The sequence below is a fragment of the Salmo trutta genome, chromosome 12, assembly GCF_901001165.1.
Source record: "Salmo trutta chromosome 12, fSalTru1.1, whole genome shotgun sequence".
Lineage (NCBI taxonomy): Eukaryota > Metazoa > Chordata > Actinopteri > Salmoniformes > Salmonidae > Salmo > Salmo trutta.
Window position 1 is genome coordinate 34,434,466 of NC_042968.1, and position 23,489 is coordinate 34,457,954.

The 23,489-nt window shown below is 44.2% G+C and overlaps 1 protein-coding gene across 1 annotated transcript in view; it reads left to right on the forward strand.

Annotated features, from left to right (window-relative positions):
- The window catches only part of LOC115203418 (ADAMTS-like protein 3), a 189,669-nt gene that overhangs the window by 98,429 nt on the left and 67,751 nt on the right, over positions 1 to 23,489 (forward strand). Inside the window, exons 5-6 of the mRNA XM_029768103.1 lie at positions 10,980 to 11,025; positions 11,892 to 12,128. Coding sequence (XP_029623963.1) covers positions 10,980 to 11,025; positions 11,892 to 12,128 — 283 coding nt within the window. The remainder of the gene's footprint in view (positions 1 to 10,979; positions 11,026 to 11,891; positions 12,129 to 23,489) is intronic.

The following is a 23,489-nucleotide window of genomic DNA, read 5'->3' on the forward strand; positions in this document are numbered from 1 at the left end:
TTACAGAGTGGGTGAGCTCCATTCCTGAAAGGCATTTCAGCCTCAGACTTTGATCAGATTCAATAGCAGCCTCAGAGGCTGAAAAGTCAGGATTCTGCCTAGTCGGCTGTTTCACAGGTAAAGCTCCTTGCAGACAGATTAGCAGTCAGTGCATTATGTATATGATCAAGAGTGGGTGCGCTCTTGGGTGGGTGCGCTGATCAGATTCAATAGCAGCCTCAGAGGCTGATAAATCAGGACTGAAATGTAATCTGATCAGCCTGCCAGGAATGGAGCTCACCCACTGTAAATGTACATTTTATCCACGAAACATGAAGTGTCCCTTATAATTATACACATACAGTATAAGCTATGCAAGATAACAACCAGCATAGATAACAAGCTAGCTAGATAGCTAACAAGACTACCTACCTAACTAGCTAGCTCACAATACTAACCAAGTTAGCTGTGTTGTTCCTTGCATGAGATTGGCTGTGGTCTTGGGTGTGCCACGCAGCCTGGGAGACAGGGTTGCCTGTCAGGCATTGTTCAGGGCTTAAATGCCCCATGAGCACATTGCAGTCAACACAGCAACAGGGCTTCTTGATGAGGTGCTTATTGTGTATGTAGACAAAAAACATTTGTGGTGATAATGAGATACATATTTTATTTATTTATTAATTTGTACTCTCTGGGCTTCCTTACGTTTGTTCTTGATACCATGTCTTGTTTTGACTAATGTCATGTTTATGCTAATATGGCAAAACATTTGCTAGCTAGTTGACCAATAACTGTAATGATGAATTTGAGAGACAAGTGATTATTGTGCAATTATATTTATGTTTTCAATAAATATTGGATACGAAATATAGTTTACATGTTATCAACAATCTAACATGCTGACAGCACTGCTCGCGGTGCGTGCGCTAGCATTGCAAAATAAATGTGCACATACATGTTATTCAGTCATTCATCCAAACTGTTTGTGCGCGGCAACAAGCGTCTGTGTAGCTAGATACAAAAATAGAACTTGATTCTATTTTAGATGCATGACGCGCTGCAAGTCTTGCCTCTCCCATCTCCTCATTGGTTTTTAGGAGCATATCCCTACGTGGGTGATTGAAAAATGAATGAGGTCCACACTCCAGTCCAGTTGATTACAGTAATGCACCTTAAATTTCGTTGCCAACTGCCATATAAAATCCACAGAAGAAGAAGAAGAACGAGGAGAGATTACTAGAAACTAACTAGGATTCCCCTTTTTTTCTGTGAATTAATTGTTGGAGTAGAGAACACACAATTTTGTGACTCAAAATTGGTCCAAATTCTACAAAGATCCAGCAAAAAAAGGACATTGTATATTTCAGTTAAAATAACAACCCAATGTTTATCTCCCAGGACAAACTAACTAGCATCAGCAAACTAGCTAGCTAAATGTGGATTAATGTTTCATATGTGTTTTGACCTGTCCCCAAATGAATATAGTTGGTTCAGAGTAGAGGTCGACCGATTAATCGGAATGGCCTATTAATTAGGGCTGATTTCAAGTTTTCATAACAATCAGTAATCGGTATTTGTGGACACCAATTTGCCGAGTATTTTTTTTTTTTTTTTTACACCTTTATTTAACTAGGCAAGTCAGTTAAGAACACATTCTTATTTTCAATGACGGTGTCAGTGTCAGTATAGTGGAGGTGAGGATAGCGTTATTTACTCTAGAAAACTCATAAGTCAAAATCCACGCAGGGATAAACAATCTTGACAATGCACAACTAACACGACGAACAAGAAAACAAAAACGCACAAAACATCATGAGAACCAGAGGGTTAAATAGGGAAAATAATCATAACGAGATGGGAACCAGGTGTGAACAATCAAGACATAACAAATGGAAAAAGAAACATGGATCGGTGGTAGCTAGAAAGTCGGTGACGATGATCGCCAAACGCCGCTCGAACAAGAAGAGGCACCAACTTCAGCGGAAGTCGTGACAGATGGCCTAGGAACGGTGGGTTAACTGCCTTGTTCAGGGGCAGAACGACAGATTTTTACCTTGTCAGCTCGGGGAACTTGCGGTTAACTAGTCCAACGCTCTAACCACCTGCTTTACATTGCACTCCACGAGGAGCCTGCCTGTTACGCGAATGCAGTAAGAAGCCAAGGTAAGTTGCTAGCTAGTATTAAACTTATCTCATAAAAAACAATCAATCAATCAATCATAATCACTAGTTAACTACACATGGTTGATGATATTACTAGTTTATCTAGCCTGTCCTGCGTTGAATATAATCGATGCGGTGCGCATTCGCGAAAAAGAACTGTCATTGCTCCAAAGTGTACCTACCATAAACATCAATGTCTTTCTTAAAATCAATACACAAGTATATATTTTTAAACCTGCATATTTAGCTAAAAGAAATCCAGGTTAGCAGGCAATATTAACCAGGTGAAATTGTGTCACTTCTCTTGCGTTCATTGCACGCAGAGTCAGGGTATATGCAACAATTTGGGCCGCCTGGCTCGTTGCGAACTAATTTGCCAGAATTTTACGTAATTATGACATAACATTGAGGGTTGTGCAATGTAACAGGAATATTTAGACTTATGGATGCCCCCTGTTAGATAAAATACGGAACAGTTTCGTATTTCACTGAAAGAAAAAACGTTTTGTTTTCGAGATGATAGTTTCCGGTTTCGACCATATTAATGACCTAAGGCTCGTATTTCTGTGTGTTTATTATACACTGCTCAAAAAAATAAAGGGAACACATAAACAACACAATGTAACTCCAAGTCAATCACACTTCTGTGAAATCAAACTGTCCACTTAGGAAGCAACACTGATTGACAATACATTTCACATGCTGTTGTGCAAATGGAATAGACAACAGGTGGAAATTATAGGCAATTAGCAAGACACCCCCAATAAAGGAGTGGTTCTGCAGGTGGGGACCACAGACCACTTCTCAGTTCCTATGCTTCCTGGCTGATGTTTTGGTCACTTTTGAATGCTGGCGGTGCTTTCACTCTAGTGGTAGTCTACAACCCACACAAGTGGCTCAGGTAGTGCAGCTCATCCAGGATGGCACATCAATGCGAGCTGTGGCAAGAAGGTTTGCTGTGTCTGTCAGCGTAGTGTCCAGAGCATGGAGGAGCTACCAGGAGACAGGCCAGTACATCAGGAGACGTGGAGGTGGCCATAGGAGGGCAACAACCCAGCAGCAGGACCGCTACCTCCGCCTTTGTGCAAGGAGGAGCAGGAGAAGCACTGCCAGAGCCCTGCAAAATGACCTCCAGCAGGCCACAAATGTGCATGTGTCTGCTCAAACAGTCAGAAACAGACTCCATGAGGGTGGTATGAGGGCCCGATGTCCACAGGTGGGGGTTGTGCTTACAGCCCAACACCGTGCAGGACGTTTGGCGTTTGCCAGAGAACACCAAGATTGGCAAATTCGCCACTGGTGCCCTGTGCTCTTCACAGATGAAAGCAGGTTCACACTGAGCACGTGACAGATGTGACAGAGTCTGGAGACGCCGTGGAGAACGTTCTGCTGCCTGCAACATCCTCCAGCATGACCGGTTTGGCGGTGGGTCAGTCATGGTGTGGGGTGGCATTTCTTTGGGGGGCCGCACAGCCCTCCATGTGCTCGCTAGAGGTAGCCTGACTGCCATTAGGTACCGAGATGAGATCCTCAGACCCCTTGTGAGACCATATGCTGGTGCGGTTGGCCCTGGGTTCCTCCTAATGCAAGACAATGCTAGACCTCATGTGGCTTGAGTGTGTCAGCAGTTCCTGCAAGAGGAAGGCATTGATGCTATGGACTGGCCCACCCGTTCCCCAGACCTGAATCCAATTGAGGACATCTGGGACATCATGTCTCGCTCCATCCACCAACGCCACGTTGCACCACAGACTGTCCAGGAGTTGGCGGATGCTTTAGTCCAGGTCTGGGAGGAGATCCCTCAGGAGACCATCCGCCACCTCATCAGGAGCATACCCAGGCGTTGTAGGGAGGTCATACAGGCACATGGAGGTCACACACACTACTGAGCCTCATTTTGACTTGTTTTAAGGACATTACATCAAAGTTGGATCAGCCTGTAGTGTGGTTTTCCACTTTAATTTTGAGTGTGACTCCAAATCCAGACCTCCATGGGTTGATAAATTGGATTTCCATTGATTATTTTTGTGTGATTTTGTTGTCAGCACATTCAACTATGTAAAGAAAAAAGTATTTAATAAGATTATTTATTTCATTCAGATCTAGGATGTGTTGTTTAAGTGTTCCCTTTATTTTTTTGAGCAGTATATTATAATTAAGTCTATGATTTGATAGAGCAGTCTGACTGAGCGGTGGTAGGCACCTGCAGGCTCGTAAGCATTCATTCAAACAGCACTTTTGTGCGTTTTGCCAGCAGCTCTTCGCAATGCTTCAAGCATTGCGCTGTTTATGACTTCAAGCCTATCAACTCCCAAGATTAGGCTGGTGTAACCGATGTGAAATGGCTAGCTAGTTAGCGGGGTGCGCGCTAATAGTGTTTCAAACGTCACTCGCTCTGAGACCTGGAGTAGTTGTTCCCCTTGCTCTGCATGGGTAACGCTGCTTCGAGGGTGGCTGTTGTCGATGTGTTCCTGGTTCGAGCCCAGGTAGGAGCGAGGAGAGGGACGGAAGCTATACTGTTACACTGGCAATACTAAAGTGCCAATAAGAACATCCAATAGTCAAAGGTATATGAAATACAAATCGTATAGAGAGAAATAGTCCTATAATTCCTATAATAACTACAACCTAAAACTTCTTACCTGGGAATATTGAAGACTCATGTTAAAAGTAACCACCAGCTTTCATATGTTCTCATGTTCTGAGCAAGGCACTTAAACGTTAGCTTTCTTACATAGCACATATTGCACTTTTACTTTCTTCTCCAACACTTTGTTTTTGCATTATTTAAACCAAATTGAACACGTTTCATTATTTATTTGAGGCTAAATTGATTTTATTGATGTATTATATTAAGTTAAAATAAGTGTTCATTCAGTATTGTTGTAATTGTCATTATTACAAATAAATGTAAGAAAAATTGTCCGATTAGTCAGTATCGGCTTTTTTTGGTCCTCCAATAATCGGTATCGGCGCTGATAAATCATAATCGGTCGACCTCTAGTTCAGAGTGCATTTTGATATTTCAACCTGCGTGTCCTGATCGCGTCTGGTGGGGATAGACAAACTCAACATGTGCACGATGGCGCATGCAGACACGTGCGTGGAGCCGGTTGTGTTATCATGTAAGCAAATCCTGTTTGTTTTGCCCCATAGTTGCGCATGCATTGCTTTTGTTTCTAAACAACCAACCTGTCTATAGGGAGTACATACAGTACCTTCAGAAAGTATCCATACCCCTTAACTTATTATTAGCGTAACAAAATATATGGGGGATAATAAAAATTACGAGGCTATATACAAGGAATATCGGTACCGAGTCAGTGTACTGGGTATCAAGTAGTTGGGGTGATTGATCGAGGTAATATGTACTTTAAGGATTGGTTAGTTAATTGATTGAATTACTATGTACATGTAGGTATAGAGTAAAAATCTGAAAGTCCAGGTAGCCATTTAATTAACTGTTCATCAGTCTGATGGCTGTTGGGTAGACTTGGTGCTCCGGTACCTCTTGCCGTGCAGTAACAGAGAGAACATACTGCAGACACTGAATATCCCTCTGAGCATGGTGACGTTATTAATTACACTTTGGATGGTGTATCAATACACCCAGTCACTACAAAGATACAGACATCCTTCCTAACTCTGTTGCCGGAGAGGAAGGAAACCGCTCAGGGATTTCACCATGAGGCCAATGGTGACTTTAAAACAATTACAGAGTTTAATGGCTGTCATAGGAGAACACTGAAGATGGATCAACAACATTGTAGTTACTCCACACTTGTACAGAATTAAAATATTCCAAAATATGCATCCTGTTTGCAAAAAGGCAGGCACTAAAGTAATACTGCAAAAAATGTGGCAAAGCAGTTAACTTTTTGTCCAGAATACAAAGTGTTATATTTCGGGCAAATCCAATAGAACACATTACTGAGTAACACTCTCCATATTGGCTGCATCATGTTATGGGTATGCTTATGATTGTAACACTAATCTGCGAGTTGGGAAGCAAGTTCAGGGAGTGAAAACATTTCATAAATAAATGAAACAAACACGTAACAAACTGCGCACCGACATGAAACAGGAACAGATACAATGACGACTGGGGAAGGAACCAAATGGAGTGACAAATATAGGGCGGATAATCAAGGAGGTGATGGAGTCCAGGTGAGTGTCCTAATGCACAATTATGCGTTACAATGGTGACAGATGTGGGCCATGACGAGCAGACTGGTGACCTAGAGGCCGGAGAGGGAGCACACGTGACAGTAATTGTTCATGGTAAAGATTTTCTGGATAAAAAAGAAACGGAATGGAGCTAAGCACAGGCAAAATCCTAGAGGAAAATCTAGTTCAATCTGCTTTCCACCAGACACTGGAAGATGAATTCACCTTTCAGCAAATCCAAATCTACGCTGGAGTTCTATAACCAAGAAGACAGAGAATGTTCCAGAGTGATCTAGTTACATTTTTGACTTAAATATTCTTGAAAATCTATGGCAAGACATGACAATGGTTGTTTAGCAATGATCAATGACCAATTTGACAACCAATTTGTACAAGAATAACAGGTAAAACAGTATTTTCTCAGGGGTGTGATTACATATGTAGTTTAGATATGTCTGTACAGTGGGGGAAAAAAGTATTTGATCTCCTGCTGATTTTGTACGTTTGCCCACTGACAAAGAAATGATCAGTCTATAATTTTAATGGTAGGTTTATTTGAACAGTGAGAGACAGAATAACAACAAGAAAATCCTGAAAAACGCATGTCAAAAATGTTATAAATTGATTTGCATTTTAATGAGGGAAATAAGTATTTGACCCCCTCTCAATCAGAAAGATTTCTGGCTACCAGGTGTCTTTTATACAGGTAACAAGCTGAGATTAGGAGCACACTCTTAAAGGGAGTGCTCCTAACCGCAGCTTGTTACCTGTAAAAAAGACACCTGTCCACAGAAGCAATCAATCAATCAGATTCCAAACTCTCCACCATGGCCAAGACCAAAGAGCTTTCCAAGGATGTCAGGGACAAGATTGTAGACCTACACAAGGCTGGAATGGGCTACAAGACCATTGCCAAGCAGCTTGGTGAGAAGGTGACAACATTTGGTGCGATTATTCGCAAATGGAAGAAACACAAAAGAACTGTCAATATCCCTCGGTCTGGGGCTCCATGCAAGATCTCACCTCGTGGAGTTGCAATGATCATGAGAACGGTGAGGAATCAGCCCAGAACTACACGGGAGGATCTTGTCAATGATCTCAAGGCAGCTGGGACCATAGTCACCAAGAAAACAATTGGTAACACACTACGCCGTGAAGGACTGAAATCCTGCAGCACCCGCAAGGTCCCCCTGCTCAAGAATACATATATACATGCCCGTCTGAAGTTTGCCAATGAACATCTGAATGACTCAGAGGACAACTGGTGAAAGTGTTGTGGTCAGATGAGACCAAAATGAAGCTCTTTGACATCAACTCAACTCACCGTGTTTGGAGGAGGAGGAATGCTGCCTATGACCCCAAGAACACCATCTCCACCGTCAAACATGGAGGTGGAAACATTATGCTTTGGGGGTGTTTTTCTGCTAAGGGGACAGGACAACTTCACCGAATCAAAGGGACGATGGACTGGGCCAGGTACCGTCAAATCTTGGGTGAGAACCTTCTTCCCTCAGCCAGGGCATTGAAAATGGGTTGTGGATGGGTATTCCAGCATGACAATGACCCAAAACACATGGCCAAGGCAACAAAGGAGTGGCTCAAGAAGAAGCACATTAAGGTCCTGGAGTGGCCTAGCCAGTCTCCAGACCTTAATCCCATAGAAAATCCGCGGAGGGAGCTCAAGGTTCGAGTTGCCAAACGTCAGCCTTGAAACCTTAATGACTTGGAGAAGATCTGCAAAGAGGAGTGGGACAAAATCCCTCCTGAGATGTGTACAAACCTGGTGGCCAACTACAAGAAACGTCTGACCTATGTGATTGCCAACACGTGTTTTGCCACCAAGTACTAAGTCATGTTTTGCAGAGGGGTCAAATACTTATTTCCCTCATTAAAATGCAAATCATTTTTAACATTTTTGACATGCATTTTTCTGGATTCTTTTGTTGTTATTCTGTCTCTCACTGTTCAAATAAACCTACTATTAAAATTATAGACTGATCATTTCTTTGTAAGTGGGCAAAATCAGCAGGGGATCAAATACTTTTTCCCCCCACTGTATTTCATTTGCAAACATTTCTAAAATCTTTTCACTTTGTCCCTAAGGGGTATTGTGTGTAGGTGGGTGAGAAAATATATCAATGTAATCAAAATGTGGAATTCAAGGGGTATGAATACCTCCTGAAGGCACTGTATGCACTATATACAGTAGGGAATAGGGTGCCATTTGGGACGCAACTTAACTGAATGATAAGTGGCCATATCTGTAAGTCTTTAGGGGTTGTTAGATGAGATAACAAATATTCCAGTTCACCAATTAGATTATTTTCCACAAAAGTAGTGCACTTTATAGGTAATAGTGTACCATTTGAGACGCAGCCTCAGACCTCTGTCCTGACTTCCCTTCATTGATTAAATGAGTGTAGAAGTCTGGAAGTGATTGTGGGCTTGATTTGCCTGCTTCCCCCACAGGGAGATTTCCACAGTTATTTGAGCAATATCTCCCATTCCCTGCATCAGCCAACACACCTGCTGGAGCACACTGGGATTGTGTGTGTGTGTGTGTCGGGTGTCAGGGTTAAGCCAGCAGAGAGCTGCCTGTGGAGTTGAAGGGGAACATAGAAAGACTGCAGAGAACACCTTAAGTCTACTGTAATCTCTTTCTCCCTGCCCCACTCCAGCTTACTCCAGACACACAGAGAGATACACAGACAAACTGGGGTAGTGTCTGGCCCCATGTTGCTCTTGGACGTCAGACGCTGTGTGCCCAGCGCCTTGCCTTCTCTAAGGCCCCTTCCCCCCCAGACTCCTGCTAACTTCATCTGTCCTTATAGAAACATCCAGTGACTGGGAGGAAATATCTGTCTAGGAATATCTGTCTAGACTTGAATTAGAGCAGCGCTGTTCTTTTCAATCCCGGTCCTGGAGAGCTGCAAGGTATGCAGGCTTTTGTTCCTGCCCAGCACTTACACAACTGATAATGCTAGATTTGGTTTATTCTGTTAGACACGCTCCGGGGTGAAGTTTGCCTCTAGGTAGAGATCTAGGATCAGTTTCCCCTCCCCCTAACCTTAACTATTAGTGGAGAAAACGCAAAACTGACCCAAGATCAGTGTCAAGGGGAAACTTCACCCTACACCATTATACACAGTGCTGCCTATCCTTCCTCAAGTCTGTGGACTTCAGACATTTTTGCTCTCTGTTTGTCCACTAGAAGACAAATAGCCACCTCATAGACATTCCTAGACCCTGAAAGCATGGTCTACACACAGCCGTGTGTAGTGTGTGTAGTGTGTGTGTGTGTGTTTGTATGTGTGTGTGTGTGTGTGTGTGTGTGTGTGTGTGTGTGTGTGTGTGTGTGTGTGTGTGTGTGTGTGTGTGTGTGTGTGTGTGTGTGTGTGTGTGTGTGTGTGTGTGTGCGTGTGTGTGCGTGTGCTTGTGGCTCTGCGTGCATGTCCATGTGTGTGTCCGCGTATGTCTGTGTGCATGTGTTTGTGCCTGTCTCCAGCCTATACGTATAACCCAGTGTGGATGAGTGATTCATCTCGATGGGGGAAAGCCATTAATTGGTTCGTTAAGACAGAGACATTCCTACTCTGCCTCGGTGCCTGCTTTTCCTTGGAGCAGGCTGAATGGCCGTAGTGTGGTCTCCAACTCCCCTTTCACCCTAATGGACGATTAGACTGAAGCTTTTTAACATCCGCTTTGCATCCCAAATGGCATCCTATTCCCTATGTAGTGTACTACTTTTGACCAGGGCCCATAAGGCTCTGGTCAAAAGTAGTGCACTGTGTAGGGAATAGGATGCCGTTTGGGGCATTGCCCGGAACAAATGAGCTGCTACCAGTTTAGACCAATGTTATTCTACCCCTGGGGGTGAAATGAGAAATGTGGCGAAGTGGAAGTTAACACACACTGGGTGATGGGCTGCAGTTATCGTTTCTAACAAGGTGGAACAGATTTTGTAGCGTGTCCATATGGTGTAGGAAGGGGGAGGGAATGGAGTGTTACGCTGTGGTGGATTTCAGACGAGGCAGGAGTTGGTTTTGACAGAGTGAGGTGAACCGATTAGTGTGTGAGTGTGGGCGGGTGTCAGAGTGTGTGTGTGTGTGATGTGTGTGTGTGTGTTTGTTGTGTGAGAGAGGTTGATTTGCTTGTTTAAGCCCAGAGGGGGTCCTGAGACGGTCGTTGGCTCGAGGAGATCTGATCGTTGGCAGGTGAAGCGTGGTTTGGTCTGACAGGTGTGTGTGTGTGTGTGTGTGTGTGTGTGTGTGTGTGTGTGTGTGTGTGTGTGTGTGTGTGTGTGTGTGTGTGTGAGACAGGCAGCTATAATTCAGGATGAACTATCTGTCAGTCCTGATTTGACTCCAGCCACGATCCTCCAGACTCACAAAGGTGTAACTCCTGAGCCTTTCCAAGAAACGAACAAAACACCACTGTTGTTGTAGACGTTTCTGTGTAATGGTGCATTTCTTTGTTACAAAACAGATTTCCCTGAGGGATATTAAGCTATTCCATTATGCATGTTTGATATGGTGTATGTTCTATAGCTTTCCCATCACAAATAGATATTTTTATTAACCATTACACTCAAGCCCAAACCATTTCCTTGTAAACTGTTGGTTTCAATTAGTACTAACAATGTTGGTTTGTTATTTTGCATTGCTTTGTAGGAACTGTGAAGGCAAGAATATCCGCTACAGAACGTGCAGTAACATGGTAAGTCTAGTCTACGGTATGTAGCCTCAACAGACTACAACAGAGTCATTTCTAAAGCTTATGAATGTAACACATATAACTTGTTATTAGTCCTATTCCAGCGTATAACTAGTAATACATAGTTATAACTTTTCTATTCCAGCTTATAACTTTGCTGGTAACAGTGAGAAGGACTGGGTCAATATTGTCAGTCGCCACTGTATTTGACAGTCATGTTCAGCACTGTGGGTGACCTCATGGTAAAATCATACGTTCCATCAATGAACAGAAGAAAACAACCTCCATCTCATATCAACTCCAGACATGCCTTCAGTCTATTCTCAGCAGCGGAACCACAGTCGTTCTCACAGCATTTTAATCAAAGATAGACTAGTCTTTACTGTTTCTATTGCTGTATTGAAGTGGTTTGTGTCTGGAATGTATTGCAGACTAGCTATGATTTCAGTCATGACCAGTGGGATGAGTTCCCAGCATAATATTTACACCACGGCTCCCGGTGTGAAAGAGATGGATATAAACAAAGCAAGAGAGAGAGAAACACTTGACTTTATGAAGTCCCATCCATGTAGTTCAATGAGAAAGAGAGGGAGGGAGGGAGGGAGGGAGAGTGTGTGTGTGTCTGTGTGTCTGTGTGTCTGTGTGTCTGTGTGTCTGTGTGTGTGTGTGTGTGTGTGTGTGTGTGTGTGTGTGTGTGTGTGTGTGTGTGTGTGTGTGTGTGTGTGTGTGTGTGTGTGTGTGTGTGTGTGTGTGTGTGTGTGTGTGTGTGTGTGTGTGTGTGTGTGTGCGTGTGCACATAAAGCAAGGCCTAAGGAGAGACTTATCCTTCTCTATCTTCCTTTTCTTTCTTCTCCTCCCTTCTTCCCCAGGACTGTCCCGTCGAGTCGGGGGACTTCCGAGCCCAGCAGTGCTCCGCCCACAATGACATCAGGTACCAGGGCATGGTCTACGAGTGGATTCCCGTGCCCTATGAACCCTCGGCGGCGTGCGCCCTGCGGTGCCAGGCGCGAGGGAGGAGCCTAACGGTGGAGCTGGCGCCTAAGGTTCTAGACGGTACACGTTGCCGGGCCGACGCCCTGGATATGTGCATCAGTGGGGTCTGTCAGGTGAGATACTGACTGACTGAGTGATTGTTTGGATGGATATTATAAAGCACTTTTCCAGATGCTCAAAGCCAGGGTCGTGCACAGACCTTTCAGGGGGCATTTTGTTTCTGCAACAAGACAAACTCATCATCACAAATTGTAAGCAATCTAGTTACAGTGCCTCTTAAAGACATGATTGACATGGGGAAAATAGGATGGGCTATCAGCTGATCATTGATGTTGGTGATTGATGTAAATCTGCTAGTTAGCTCTCTCCATTTCATTTCTTGATTGTGTGATATCTTTCTGCTTCTCTCTCTGCTGCCTATCAGCCAACCAGACCCAATATTGATGATGATGTAAGCTAAATCAAGTGTTATCAAATGTTATGCTGCTGTGGCAGTACTGTTGTATTTAAACTAGTTAGCTAGACAGACACTCGACTGGCGACCGCATCGCTTAACCGGGCTTGTATTCTCAGTATAGGGCAGACTGGGAAAGGGGGGGAAATTATACCACCACCCAAAATGACACTTAGGAGACTGGAAGGGCAAAGGGCATGTTCTCTACACAGGTAAGGCCCTATCTGTGCATGTGACTGATCAAAGTACGAGGGAAACGTATATTATTACAATATGAGGATATTATAGTAATACATTGTATAATAAGGGTTGAATTTATATAGCACTTTTCCATGTGCTCAAAGCACTTTAGATTGCATGGGGAGGGAAACTCACCTCATCCACCACCAGTGTGTCACCCACCTGGACTGTGCCATGGCAGCCATTGTAGTTCCAGAAAGTTAATCAGTCATGTCAATGACAGATCAGGGGACACGATGTACAATATGACATGATACAATAAAATGGCTCAAGACTGGATCAGAGCTTGAAGTATTCGTTTTTTCTCTGTGGGCCACAGTAAAGACTACATGAATCTTTCCAAACTATTACAATGAAAAAGAGTCTGAGAACTTCTGATCTTCTGCAACATTTCTCAATAATCGTTGTTCTTGAACAATCGTACAGTATTTCCACTTTGTGAATCCACATGGCAGCTGCTGTAGCAGCGGCTGATCTAAAACCACATGTCAGAAATAGGAAGTTCCTAAAAAATGATCTTAAACATGGAAAATATTTCTCCTCTCCATGTTGCATGTCAGAAGCTCTGGGTTCTAGTTTTAGGCTAGAAGTTATTGTTTTAGGAACCACAGACTGATGATCAATGTTGACATGTCCTCTTCACTGGATAGGTGCTTTATTAAAATGTCTGTCTGAGGCTGTATGACTTGAGGAAGGGGAGAGGAAGAGAGAGAGAAGTAGAGATAGACAGAGAACTGGAGGTGTGAGGAAGGAGGGAGAGAGAAAAGAGAGAGGGAGAGGTGTGACAGGAGGAAGGAGAGAGAGAATAGAGAGAGAATAGAAAGAGGAATGAAGGAACCTTGGGAGGAAGGAGCAAGAGAGAAAGAGATGCAGGAGGTACGACTGGAGGAAGGAGAGAGAGATGCAGGAGGTGTGACAGGAGGAAGGAGCAAGAGAGAGAATAGAGAGAGCGAAAGAGAGAGAGAGATGCAGGAGGTACAACAGGAAGGAGAGAGATATAATAGAGAGAGAGAGATGCAGGAGGTACGACAGGAGGAAGGAGAGAGCGAGAGATAATAGAGATAGATGCAGGAGGTACGACAGGAGGAAGGAGAGAGAGATGAGAGAGATAGACACAAGACGTACGACAGGAGGAAGGTGAGAGAGAGACACAGGAGGTACGACAGGAGGAAGGAGAGAGAGACACAGGAGGTACGACAGGAGATAGGAGAGAGAGACACAGGAGGTACGACAGGAGAAAGAAGAGAGAGACACAGGAGGTACGACTAGAGAAAGGAGAGAGAGACACAGGAGGTACGACAGGAGAAAGGAGAGAGAGAGACAGAATGTACGACAGGAGGAAGGAGAGAGAGAGACACAGAAGGCACGACAGGAGGAAGGAGAGAGAGAGAGACACAGGAGGTACGACTGGAGAAAGGAGAGAGAGATAGAGACACAGGAGGTACGACAGGAGGAAGGAGAGAGAGACACACAGGAGGAGGTACGACAGGAGGAAGGAGAGAGAGATAGAGACACAGGAGGTACGACAGGAGGAAGGAGAGATAGAGACACAGAAGGCACGACAGGAGGAAGGAGAGAGAAGCTGTCTGAACCTAACAGAGACAGACACTTGTTTCAGAAAGACAGATTCACCACATCATATGCTGTAGTGCACTAGAACACAGTGCTAGACTAGGGTTGCATCCCAAATGTATATAGTGCACTCCTTTTGACCAGAACCCTATGTGCTCTAGTCAAAAGCAATGCACTATATCATAGGGAATAGAGTGCTATTTGGGACCTGTAGCAGTTTTAGGCCAGAGAGGAATGCACACTGTTGTGTGTCTAGCCAAGCGGAAATTCACATATCCACTTCATCCATTAAGGAAGTAGACCCTCTTTATGCAAATCCTTAAAAGTACACTTATACAGTGCCAGGCCATGATAACTTAACAGGGAACGAGGGACATTACTTAGTCCCACAAGGCATTAACTTGTTACTGATACTTCTCTAAGTATCCTGTATATCAGCAAGCTACAGTAAGAAGCTGTCTTCATGGAACCATGACAAAGTGCTTGTTCAACCCAAATAGAACCTTCATGTTATACTACCCATAGACATTCTCAAGTGAAGTGCGTGCGTGCGTGCGTGCATGCGTGTGTGTGTGTGTGTGTGTGTGTGTGTGTGTGTGTGTGTGTGTGTGTGTGTGCGTGTGTGTGTGTGTGAGACAAGGAGCTGCGATATCAAGATCCGTCTTTCTCTGACCATGTTCTGTGCTTGAAGTCAAATAGCTCTGCACGGTACTTCATGGCTTCTGCCCTCTAAGTGGTGTGTATATAATGGGTATAAGGAAAGTTTGTGTTTACTGGGACTACCGGCCAGGTAAGTCATATTTGGTTTGTTATGCTGGCTGCTATTCCCACAGCGTCTGGAGCACAAACTCTGTTCTTCACCATTTCAAGACAATTATGTAGTCTAAATACAACATTACATATACAGACATCAGTGTCGGATACCATGTAAAACATGTGAGTTTGGTTCCCCAAACCCCACACCTCATCCTCTAAACCAGAGGGTGCGGAAACATAACCCATTTTTAATGTGGCCCTCCGGACCTTGGTGAAGACCGAATAGCCCACGGGGCAAAATGAGCTTGACACACCTGCTCTAAACCAATGTCTCCCAAGCCGCTCCTCATGGACCCCCACAGTTCCACCTGATCCCACTACTTAAAGGTTTGACGATTAGCTGACTAGTTGAATCAGGTGTGCTGGTGCTGGAATAGCACCAATGTGCTGTGGCTGTGGTCCATGAGGAACCGATGACTCTGACGCTGAGCTGTGAACATTGGCATTATGTCTTATGTAGATGGTACATTCCTGTACTGGACTAACAACAGTGACCGATCAAGACATACTGTACATTACATAGCTAGTATCACCCTTAAACATTTACTTTATGCTATTATTGTATTATCAAAAAGAGAGAACGCTTTGAGTTAGTGATCCATAAAAAAGGGATTTATAAATGAAATGTGATTGATGGAGCTTATATAGATGGCTCTTTCCTCTCCTGGGCTAAAAACTGACACAGATCACACAATTCCCACAGCCAGTAAGCCAGGAAAGTAAGTTAACACATTTGTATTTATTTTTTATAAATAGACAGCACTTTGAGTTTCTAGTTTGGCAGCATTTCTTGTATAGATGTCAGATCACTGTACTGGTCTAACAACAGAGATGTATTAACATACAGGATCTAGCCAGACTGGTTACTGTAATGAACACATACTGGTTACTGTAATGAACACGATGGGATCCAGCCAGACTGGTTACTGTAATGAACACATACAGGATCCAGCCAGACTGGTTACTGTAATGAACACATACAGGATCCAGCCAGACTGGTTACTGTAATGAACACGATGGGATCCAGCCAGACTGGTTACTGTAATGAACACATACAGGATCCAGCCAGACTGGTTACTGTAATGAACACGATGGGATCCAGCCAGACTGGTTACTGTAATGAACACATACAGGATCCAGCCAGACTGGTTACTGTAATGAACACGATGGGATCCAGCCAGACTGGTTACTGTAATGAACACATACAGGATCCAGCCAGACTGGTTACTGTAATGAACACGATGGGAGACAGACAGCTGGTTTCAAGCGCAGGGTGCAGCAGGTGTTTATTGTAAAGGACCACAGGAGAAGGCAGGTAGCTGGGTCCAGGGGCAGGCAGAAGGTCATACACAGGAGGAGGCAGGTAGCTGGGTCCAGGGGCAGGGTGCAGCAGGTGTTTATTGTAAAGGACCACAGGAGGAGGCAGGTAGCTGGGTCCAGGGGCAGGCAGAAGGTCATACACAGGGGTCCAAAAAGGAAACAGTACAGGAAGGGGAAAGGCTAGTAATGTCATCCGAGAGATCATGCAATAGGTTGATAACAGGAAATCTGATAGGCTAAAGTACAGGCAGGGAATAGGCAAAAGGTGTCATTAGTGAGGCAGGCAAAAACTATCATACATGACAGGGTTAAATTACAGGAAAAACCCAGCGCTCCGAATAGAAGTGTGTCATTAAATAAACAATACCTCACAATGATGGAGTGCAAAGAACTGAACTAAGTAGTGTGTGATAATGACATACAGGTGTGTGAACAGGTGATCAGAATTCAGGTGACTGGGATCTGGAGAGTGAGCTGCGTTCAGGTGATCTACGTGTTTGAGAGTGTGAGCTGGAAAGTGGGCTGTAAAGTGAGCTGCGTTCAGGTGATCTACGTGTTTGAGAGTGTGAGTTGGAAAGTGGGCTGTAAAGTGAGCTGCGTTCAGGTGATCTACGTGTTTGAGAGTGTGAGCTGGAAAGTGGGCTGTAAAGTGAGCTGCGTTCAGGTGATCTACGTGTTTGAGAGTGTGAGTTGGAAAGTGGGCTGTAAAGTGAGCTGCGTTCAGGTGATCTACGTGTTTGAGAGTGTGAGCTGGAAAGTGGGCTGTAAAGTGAGCTGCGTTCAGGTGATCTACGTGTTTGAGAGTGTGAGATGGAAAGTGGGCTGCAAAGTGAGCTGCGTTCAGGTGATCTACGTGTTTGAGAGTGTGAGATGGAAAGTGGGCTGCAAAGTGAGCTGCGTTCAGGTGATCTACGTGTTTGAGAGTGTGAGATGGAAAGTGGGCTGGAAAGTGAGCTGCGTTCAGGTTATCTACGTGTTTGATCGTGTGAGTTGGTAGCAGACGTTACAGTTACCAAGTAAGCCAGGAAAGTAATAGTTAACTAACACATTCAATTAATTTCATTATTTTAGCACTTCTTGGGACTTGGGAGCATTTTTCATGTAGATGATACATTCTTAATTCATTGATTTATTGATTGAGTTTATTTGACAGTTGAAAATGAATATAAAGCTGCTTCAGTAGGAAACAACATTACATACATTAAAATAAAGGATAAAGTAAAACACAATGAAACCTCCTGGGTTAACAACGCTGACGGATGAATACCTACCCTTCAGTAGACAGCGGCCGGTTCGCTGCCTTGGCATCATAGCTTACACATAATATGATTCTATTATGATTCATTTATACTAGTGATTGCCATTCCAGATAAAAAGGGGATATTATTATTATTTTTGCTTTGCATATCACTTCTTTAAAACAGATGTATGGCATGGCCACATACTGCTTCTTTTGGAAACTTTGAGGATCTTTGAAGAATGGGCTAAACTCATTATTTGTTCCTCAAAAAATATGAATAGATTGTTCAGAACAAAAAAGAAACGAACAAAAAACAGGAGAAAAACAATAACAACAACCGGACCATTTCTTTCCTCAAGGGAAAGTATAAAGCCAGATAATGTTCATTCTGCACCAAAACCCCAATCCTTGTTTCTGGACCTAGGTCCTTAAACAATTTTTATGCAATGATGTTCAGACAGCAACCTCTGCATTTAAACACTCTCTCAGCAAATGTATACCACTTTGGCTGTAGCAACGTTCCATAAAGGTTGAAATGCAATAGAAAGAGACAGGTTGATATTGAGCTCTCACAGACCTAATGGAATACAAACACAGACTGTATAATAAGGAAGATGATGGATTGAGTTTATGTAGTGTTTTCCTTCATGCTGTGAAATGTTTAACTTGATATTCCAGAGGTGGGTAATGCATATATCAATATAATGATGGAACAATTTTATATGTACTTTTAAAATAGTCAAAAGAATCAATTAATTTATAGATGTTAATAATATAGCCTACAGTGGTGACTGTCCTCACTTTATTTACATACATTACTATGTCTCTCTCTCGCTCTCTGTCTCTCTCTTCTCTCTCTCTCTGTCTCTCTCTGTCTCTCTGTTTCTCTCTCTGGCTCTATCTCTCTATGTCTCCCTGTCTCCCTCTGTCATGCAAGGAAACATACAGGGGTCCATATGAGCTGGGCCAGCCAGACTGGTTACTGAAATGAACACATACAGGATCCAGCCAGACTGGTTACTGTAATGAACACATACAGGATCCAGCCAGACTGGTTACTGTAATGAACACATACAGGATCCAGCCAGACTGGTTACTGTAATGAACACATACAGGATCCAGCCAGACTGGTTACTGTAATGAACACATACAGGATCCAGCCAGACTGGTTACTGTAATGAACACGATGGGATCCAGCCAGACTGGTTACTGTAATGAACACATACAGGATCCAGCCAGACTGGCTACTGTAATGAACACGATGGGATCCAGCCAGACTGGCTACTGTAATGAACACATACAGGATCCAGCCAGACTGGTTACTGTAATGAACACGAGGGGATCCAGCCAGACTGGTTACTGTAATGAACACGATGGGATCCAGCCAGACTGGTTACTGTAATGAACACGATGGGATCCAGCCAGACTGGTTACTGTAATGAACACATACAGGATCCAGCCAGACTGGTTACTGTAATGAGCACGATGGGATCCAGCCAGACTGGTTACTGTAATGAACACGATGGGATCCAGCCAGAATGGTTACTGTAATGAACACATACAGGATCCAGCCAGACTGGTTACTGTAATGAACACGATGGGATCCAGCCAGACTGGTTACTGTAATGAACACATACAGGATCCAGCCAGACTGGTTACTGTAATGAACACATACAGGATCCAGCCAGACTGGTTACTGTAATGAACACGATGGGATCCAGCCAGACTGGTTACTGTAATGAACACATACAGGATCCAGCCAGACTGGTTACTGTAATGAACACGATGGGATCCAGCCAGACTGGTTACTGTAATGAACACGATGGGATCCAGCCAGACTGGTTACTGTAATGAACACATACAGGATCCAGCCAGACTGGTTACTGTAATGAACACGATGGGATCCAGCCAGACTGGTTACTGTAACGAACACATACAGGATCCAGCCAGACTGGTTACTGTAATGAACACGATGGGATCCAGCCAGACTGGTTACTGTAATGAACACGATGGGATCCAGCCAGACTGGTTACTGTAATGAACACGATGGGATCCAGCCAGACTGGTTACTGTAATGAACACATACAGGATCCAGCCAGACTGGTTACTGTAATGAACACATACAGGATCCAGCCAGACTGGTTACTGTAATGAACACGATGGGATCCAGCCAGACTGGTTACTGTAATGAACACGATGGCATCCAGCCAGACTGGTTACTGTAATGAACACATACAGGATCCAGCCAGACTGGTTACTGTAATGAACACGATGGGATCCAGCCAGACTGGTTACTGTAATGAACACATACAGGATCCAGCCAGACTGGTTACTGTAATGAACACATACAGGATCCAGCCAGACTGGTTACTGTAATGAACACATACAGGATCCAGCCAGACTGGTTACTGTAATGAACACGATGGGATCCAGCCAGACTGGTTACTGTAATGAACACATACAGGATCCAGCCAGACTGGTTACTGTAATGAACACGATGGGATCCAGCCAGACTGGTTACTGTAATGAACACGATGGGAGACAGACAGCTGGTTACTGTAATGAACACATACAGGATCCAGCCAGACTGGCTACTGTAATGAACACATACAGGATCCAGCCAGACTGGTTACTGTAATGAACACATACAGGATCCAGCCAGACTGGTTACTGTAATGAACACATACAGGATCCAGCCAGACTGGTTACTGTAATGAACACGATGGGATGAATTTATAGATGTTAATAATATAGCCTACAGTGGTGACTGTCCTCACTTTATTTACATACATTACTCTGTCTCTCTCTCACTCTCTGTCTCTCTCTTCTCTCTCTCTCTGTCTCTCTCTGTCTCTCTGTTTCTCTCTCTGGCTCTCTCTCTCTATGTCTCCCTGTCTCCCTCTGTCATGCAAGGAAACATACAGGGGTTCATATGAGCTGGGCCAGCCAGACTGGTTACTGAAATGAACACATACAGGATCCAGCCAGACTGGTTACTGTAATGAACACATACAGGATCCAGCCAGACTGGTTACTGTAATGAACACGATGGGATCCAGCCAGACTGGTTACTGTAATGAACACATACAGGATCCAGCCAGACTGGTTACTGTAATGAACACATACAGGATCCAGCCAGACTGGTTACTGTAATGAACACATACAGGATCCAGCCAGACTGATTACTGTAATGAACACATACAGGATCCAGCCAGACTGGTTACTGTAATGAACACATACAGGATCCAGCCAGACTGGTTACTGTAATGAACACGATGGGATCCAGCCAGACTGGTTACTGTAATGAACACATACAGGATCCAGCCAGACTGGTTACTGTAATGAACACGATGGGATCCAGCCAGACTGGTTACTGTAATGAACACATACAGGATCCAGCCAGACTGGTTACTGTAATGAACACATACAGGATCCAGCCAGACTGGTTACTGTAATGAACACATACAGGATCCAGCCAGACTGGTTACTGTAATGAACACATACAGGATCCAGCCAGACTGGTTACTGTAATGAACACGATGGGATCCAGCCAGACTGGTTCCTGTAATGAACACATACAGGATCCAGCCAGACTGGCTACTGTAATGAACACGATGGGATCCAGCCAGACTGGCTACTGTAATGAACACATACAGGATCCAGCCAGACTGGTTACTGTAATGAACACGAGGGGATCCAGCCAGACTGGTTACTGTAATGAACACGATGGGATCCAGCCAGACTGGTTACTGTAATGAACACATACAGGATCCAGCCAGACTGGTTACTGTAATGAACACGATGGGATCCAGCCAGACTGGTTACTGTAATGAACACATACAGGATCCAGCCAGACTGGTTACTGTAATGAACACATACTGGTTACTGTAATGAACACATACAGGATCCAGCCAGACTGGTTACTGTAATGAACACGATGGGATCCAGCCAGACTGGTTAATGTAATGAACACATACAGGATCCAGCCAGACTGGTTACTGTAATGAGCACGATGGGATCCAGCCAGACTGGTTACTGTAATGAACACGATGGGATCCAGCCAGACTGGTTACTGTAATGAACACATACAGGATCCAGCCAGACTGGTTACTGTAATGAACACGATGGGATCCAGCCAGACTGGTTACTGTAATGAACACATACAGGATCCAGCCAGACTGGTTACTGTAATGAACACATACAGGATCCAGCCAGACTGGTTACTGTAATGAACACATACAGGATCCAGCCAGACTGGTTACTGTAATGAACACATACAGGATCCAGCCAGACTGGTTACTGTAATGAACACGATGGGATCCAGCCAGACTGGTTACTGTAATGAACACGATGGGATCCAGCCAGACTGGTTACTGTAATGAACACATACAGGATCCAGCCAGACTGGTTACTGTAATGAACACGATGGGATCCAGCCAGACTGGTTACTGTAACGAACACATACAGGATCCAGCCAGACTGGTTACTGTAATGAACACATACAGGATCCAGCCAGACTGGTTACTGTAATGAACACGATGGGATCCAGCCAGACTGGTTACTGTAATGAACACGATGGGATCCAGCCAGACTGGCTACTGTAATGAACACATACAGGATCCAGCCAGACTGGTTACTGTAATGAACACGATGGGATCCAGCCAGACTGGTTACTGTAATGAACACATACAGGATCCAGCCAGACTGGTTACTGTAATGAACACATACAGGATCCAGCCAGACTGGTTACTGTAATGAACACGATGGGATCCAGCCAGACTGGTTACTGTAATGAACACGATGGGATCCAGCCAGACTGGTTACTGTAATGAACACATACAGGATCCAGCCAGACTGGTTACTGTAATGAACACGATGGGATCCAGCCAGACTGGTTACTGTAATGAACACATACAGGATCCAGCCAGACTGGTTACTGTAATGAACACATACAGGATCCAGCCAGACTGGTTACTGTAATGAACACGATGGGATCCAGCCAGACTGGTTACTGTAATGAACACGATGGGAGACAGACAGCTGGTTACTGTAATGAACACATACAGGATCCAGCCAGACTGGCTACTGTAATGAACACATACAGGATCCAGCCAGACTGGTTACTGTAATGAACACATACAGGATCCAGCCAGACTGGTTACTGTAATGAACACATACAGGATCCAGCCAGACTGGTTACTGTAATGAACACGATGGGATGAATTTATAGATGTTAATAATATAGCCTACAGTGGTGACTGTCCTCACTTTATTTACATACATTACTCTGTCTCTCTCTCACTCTCTGTCTCTCTCTTCTCTCTCTCTCTGTCTCTCTCTGTCTCTCTGTTTCTCTCTCTGGCTCTCTCTCTCTATGTCTCCCTGTCTCCCTCTGTCATGCAAGGAAACATACAGGGGTTCATATGAGCTGGGCCAGCCAGACTGGTTACTGAAATGAACACATACAGGATCCAGCCAGACTGGTTACTGTAATGAACACGATGGGATCCAGCCAGACTGGTTACTGTAATGAACACATACAGGATCCAGCCAGACTGGTTACTGTAATGAACACATACAGGATCCAGCCAGACTGGTTACTGTAATGAACACATACAGGATCCAGCCAGACTGGTTACTGTAATGAACACATACAGGATCCAGCCAGACTGGTTACTGTAATGAACACGATGGGATCCAGCCAGACTGGTTACTGTAATGAACACGATGGGATCCAGCCAGACTGGTTACTGTAATGAACACATACAGGATCCAGCCAGACTGGTTACTGTAATGAACACATACAGGATCCAGCCAGACTGGTTACTGTAA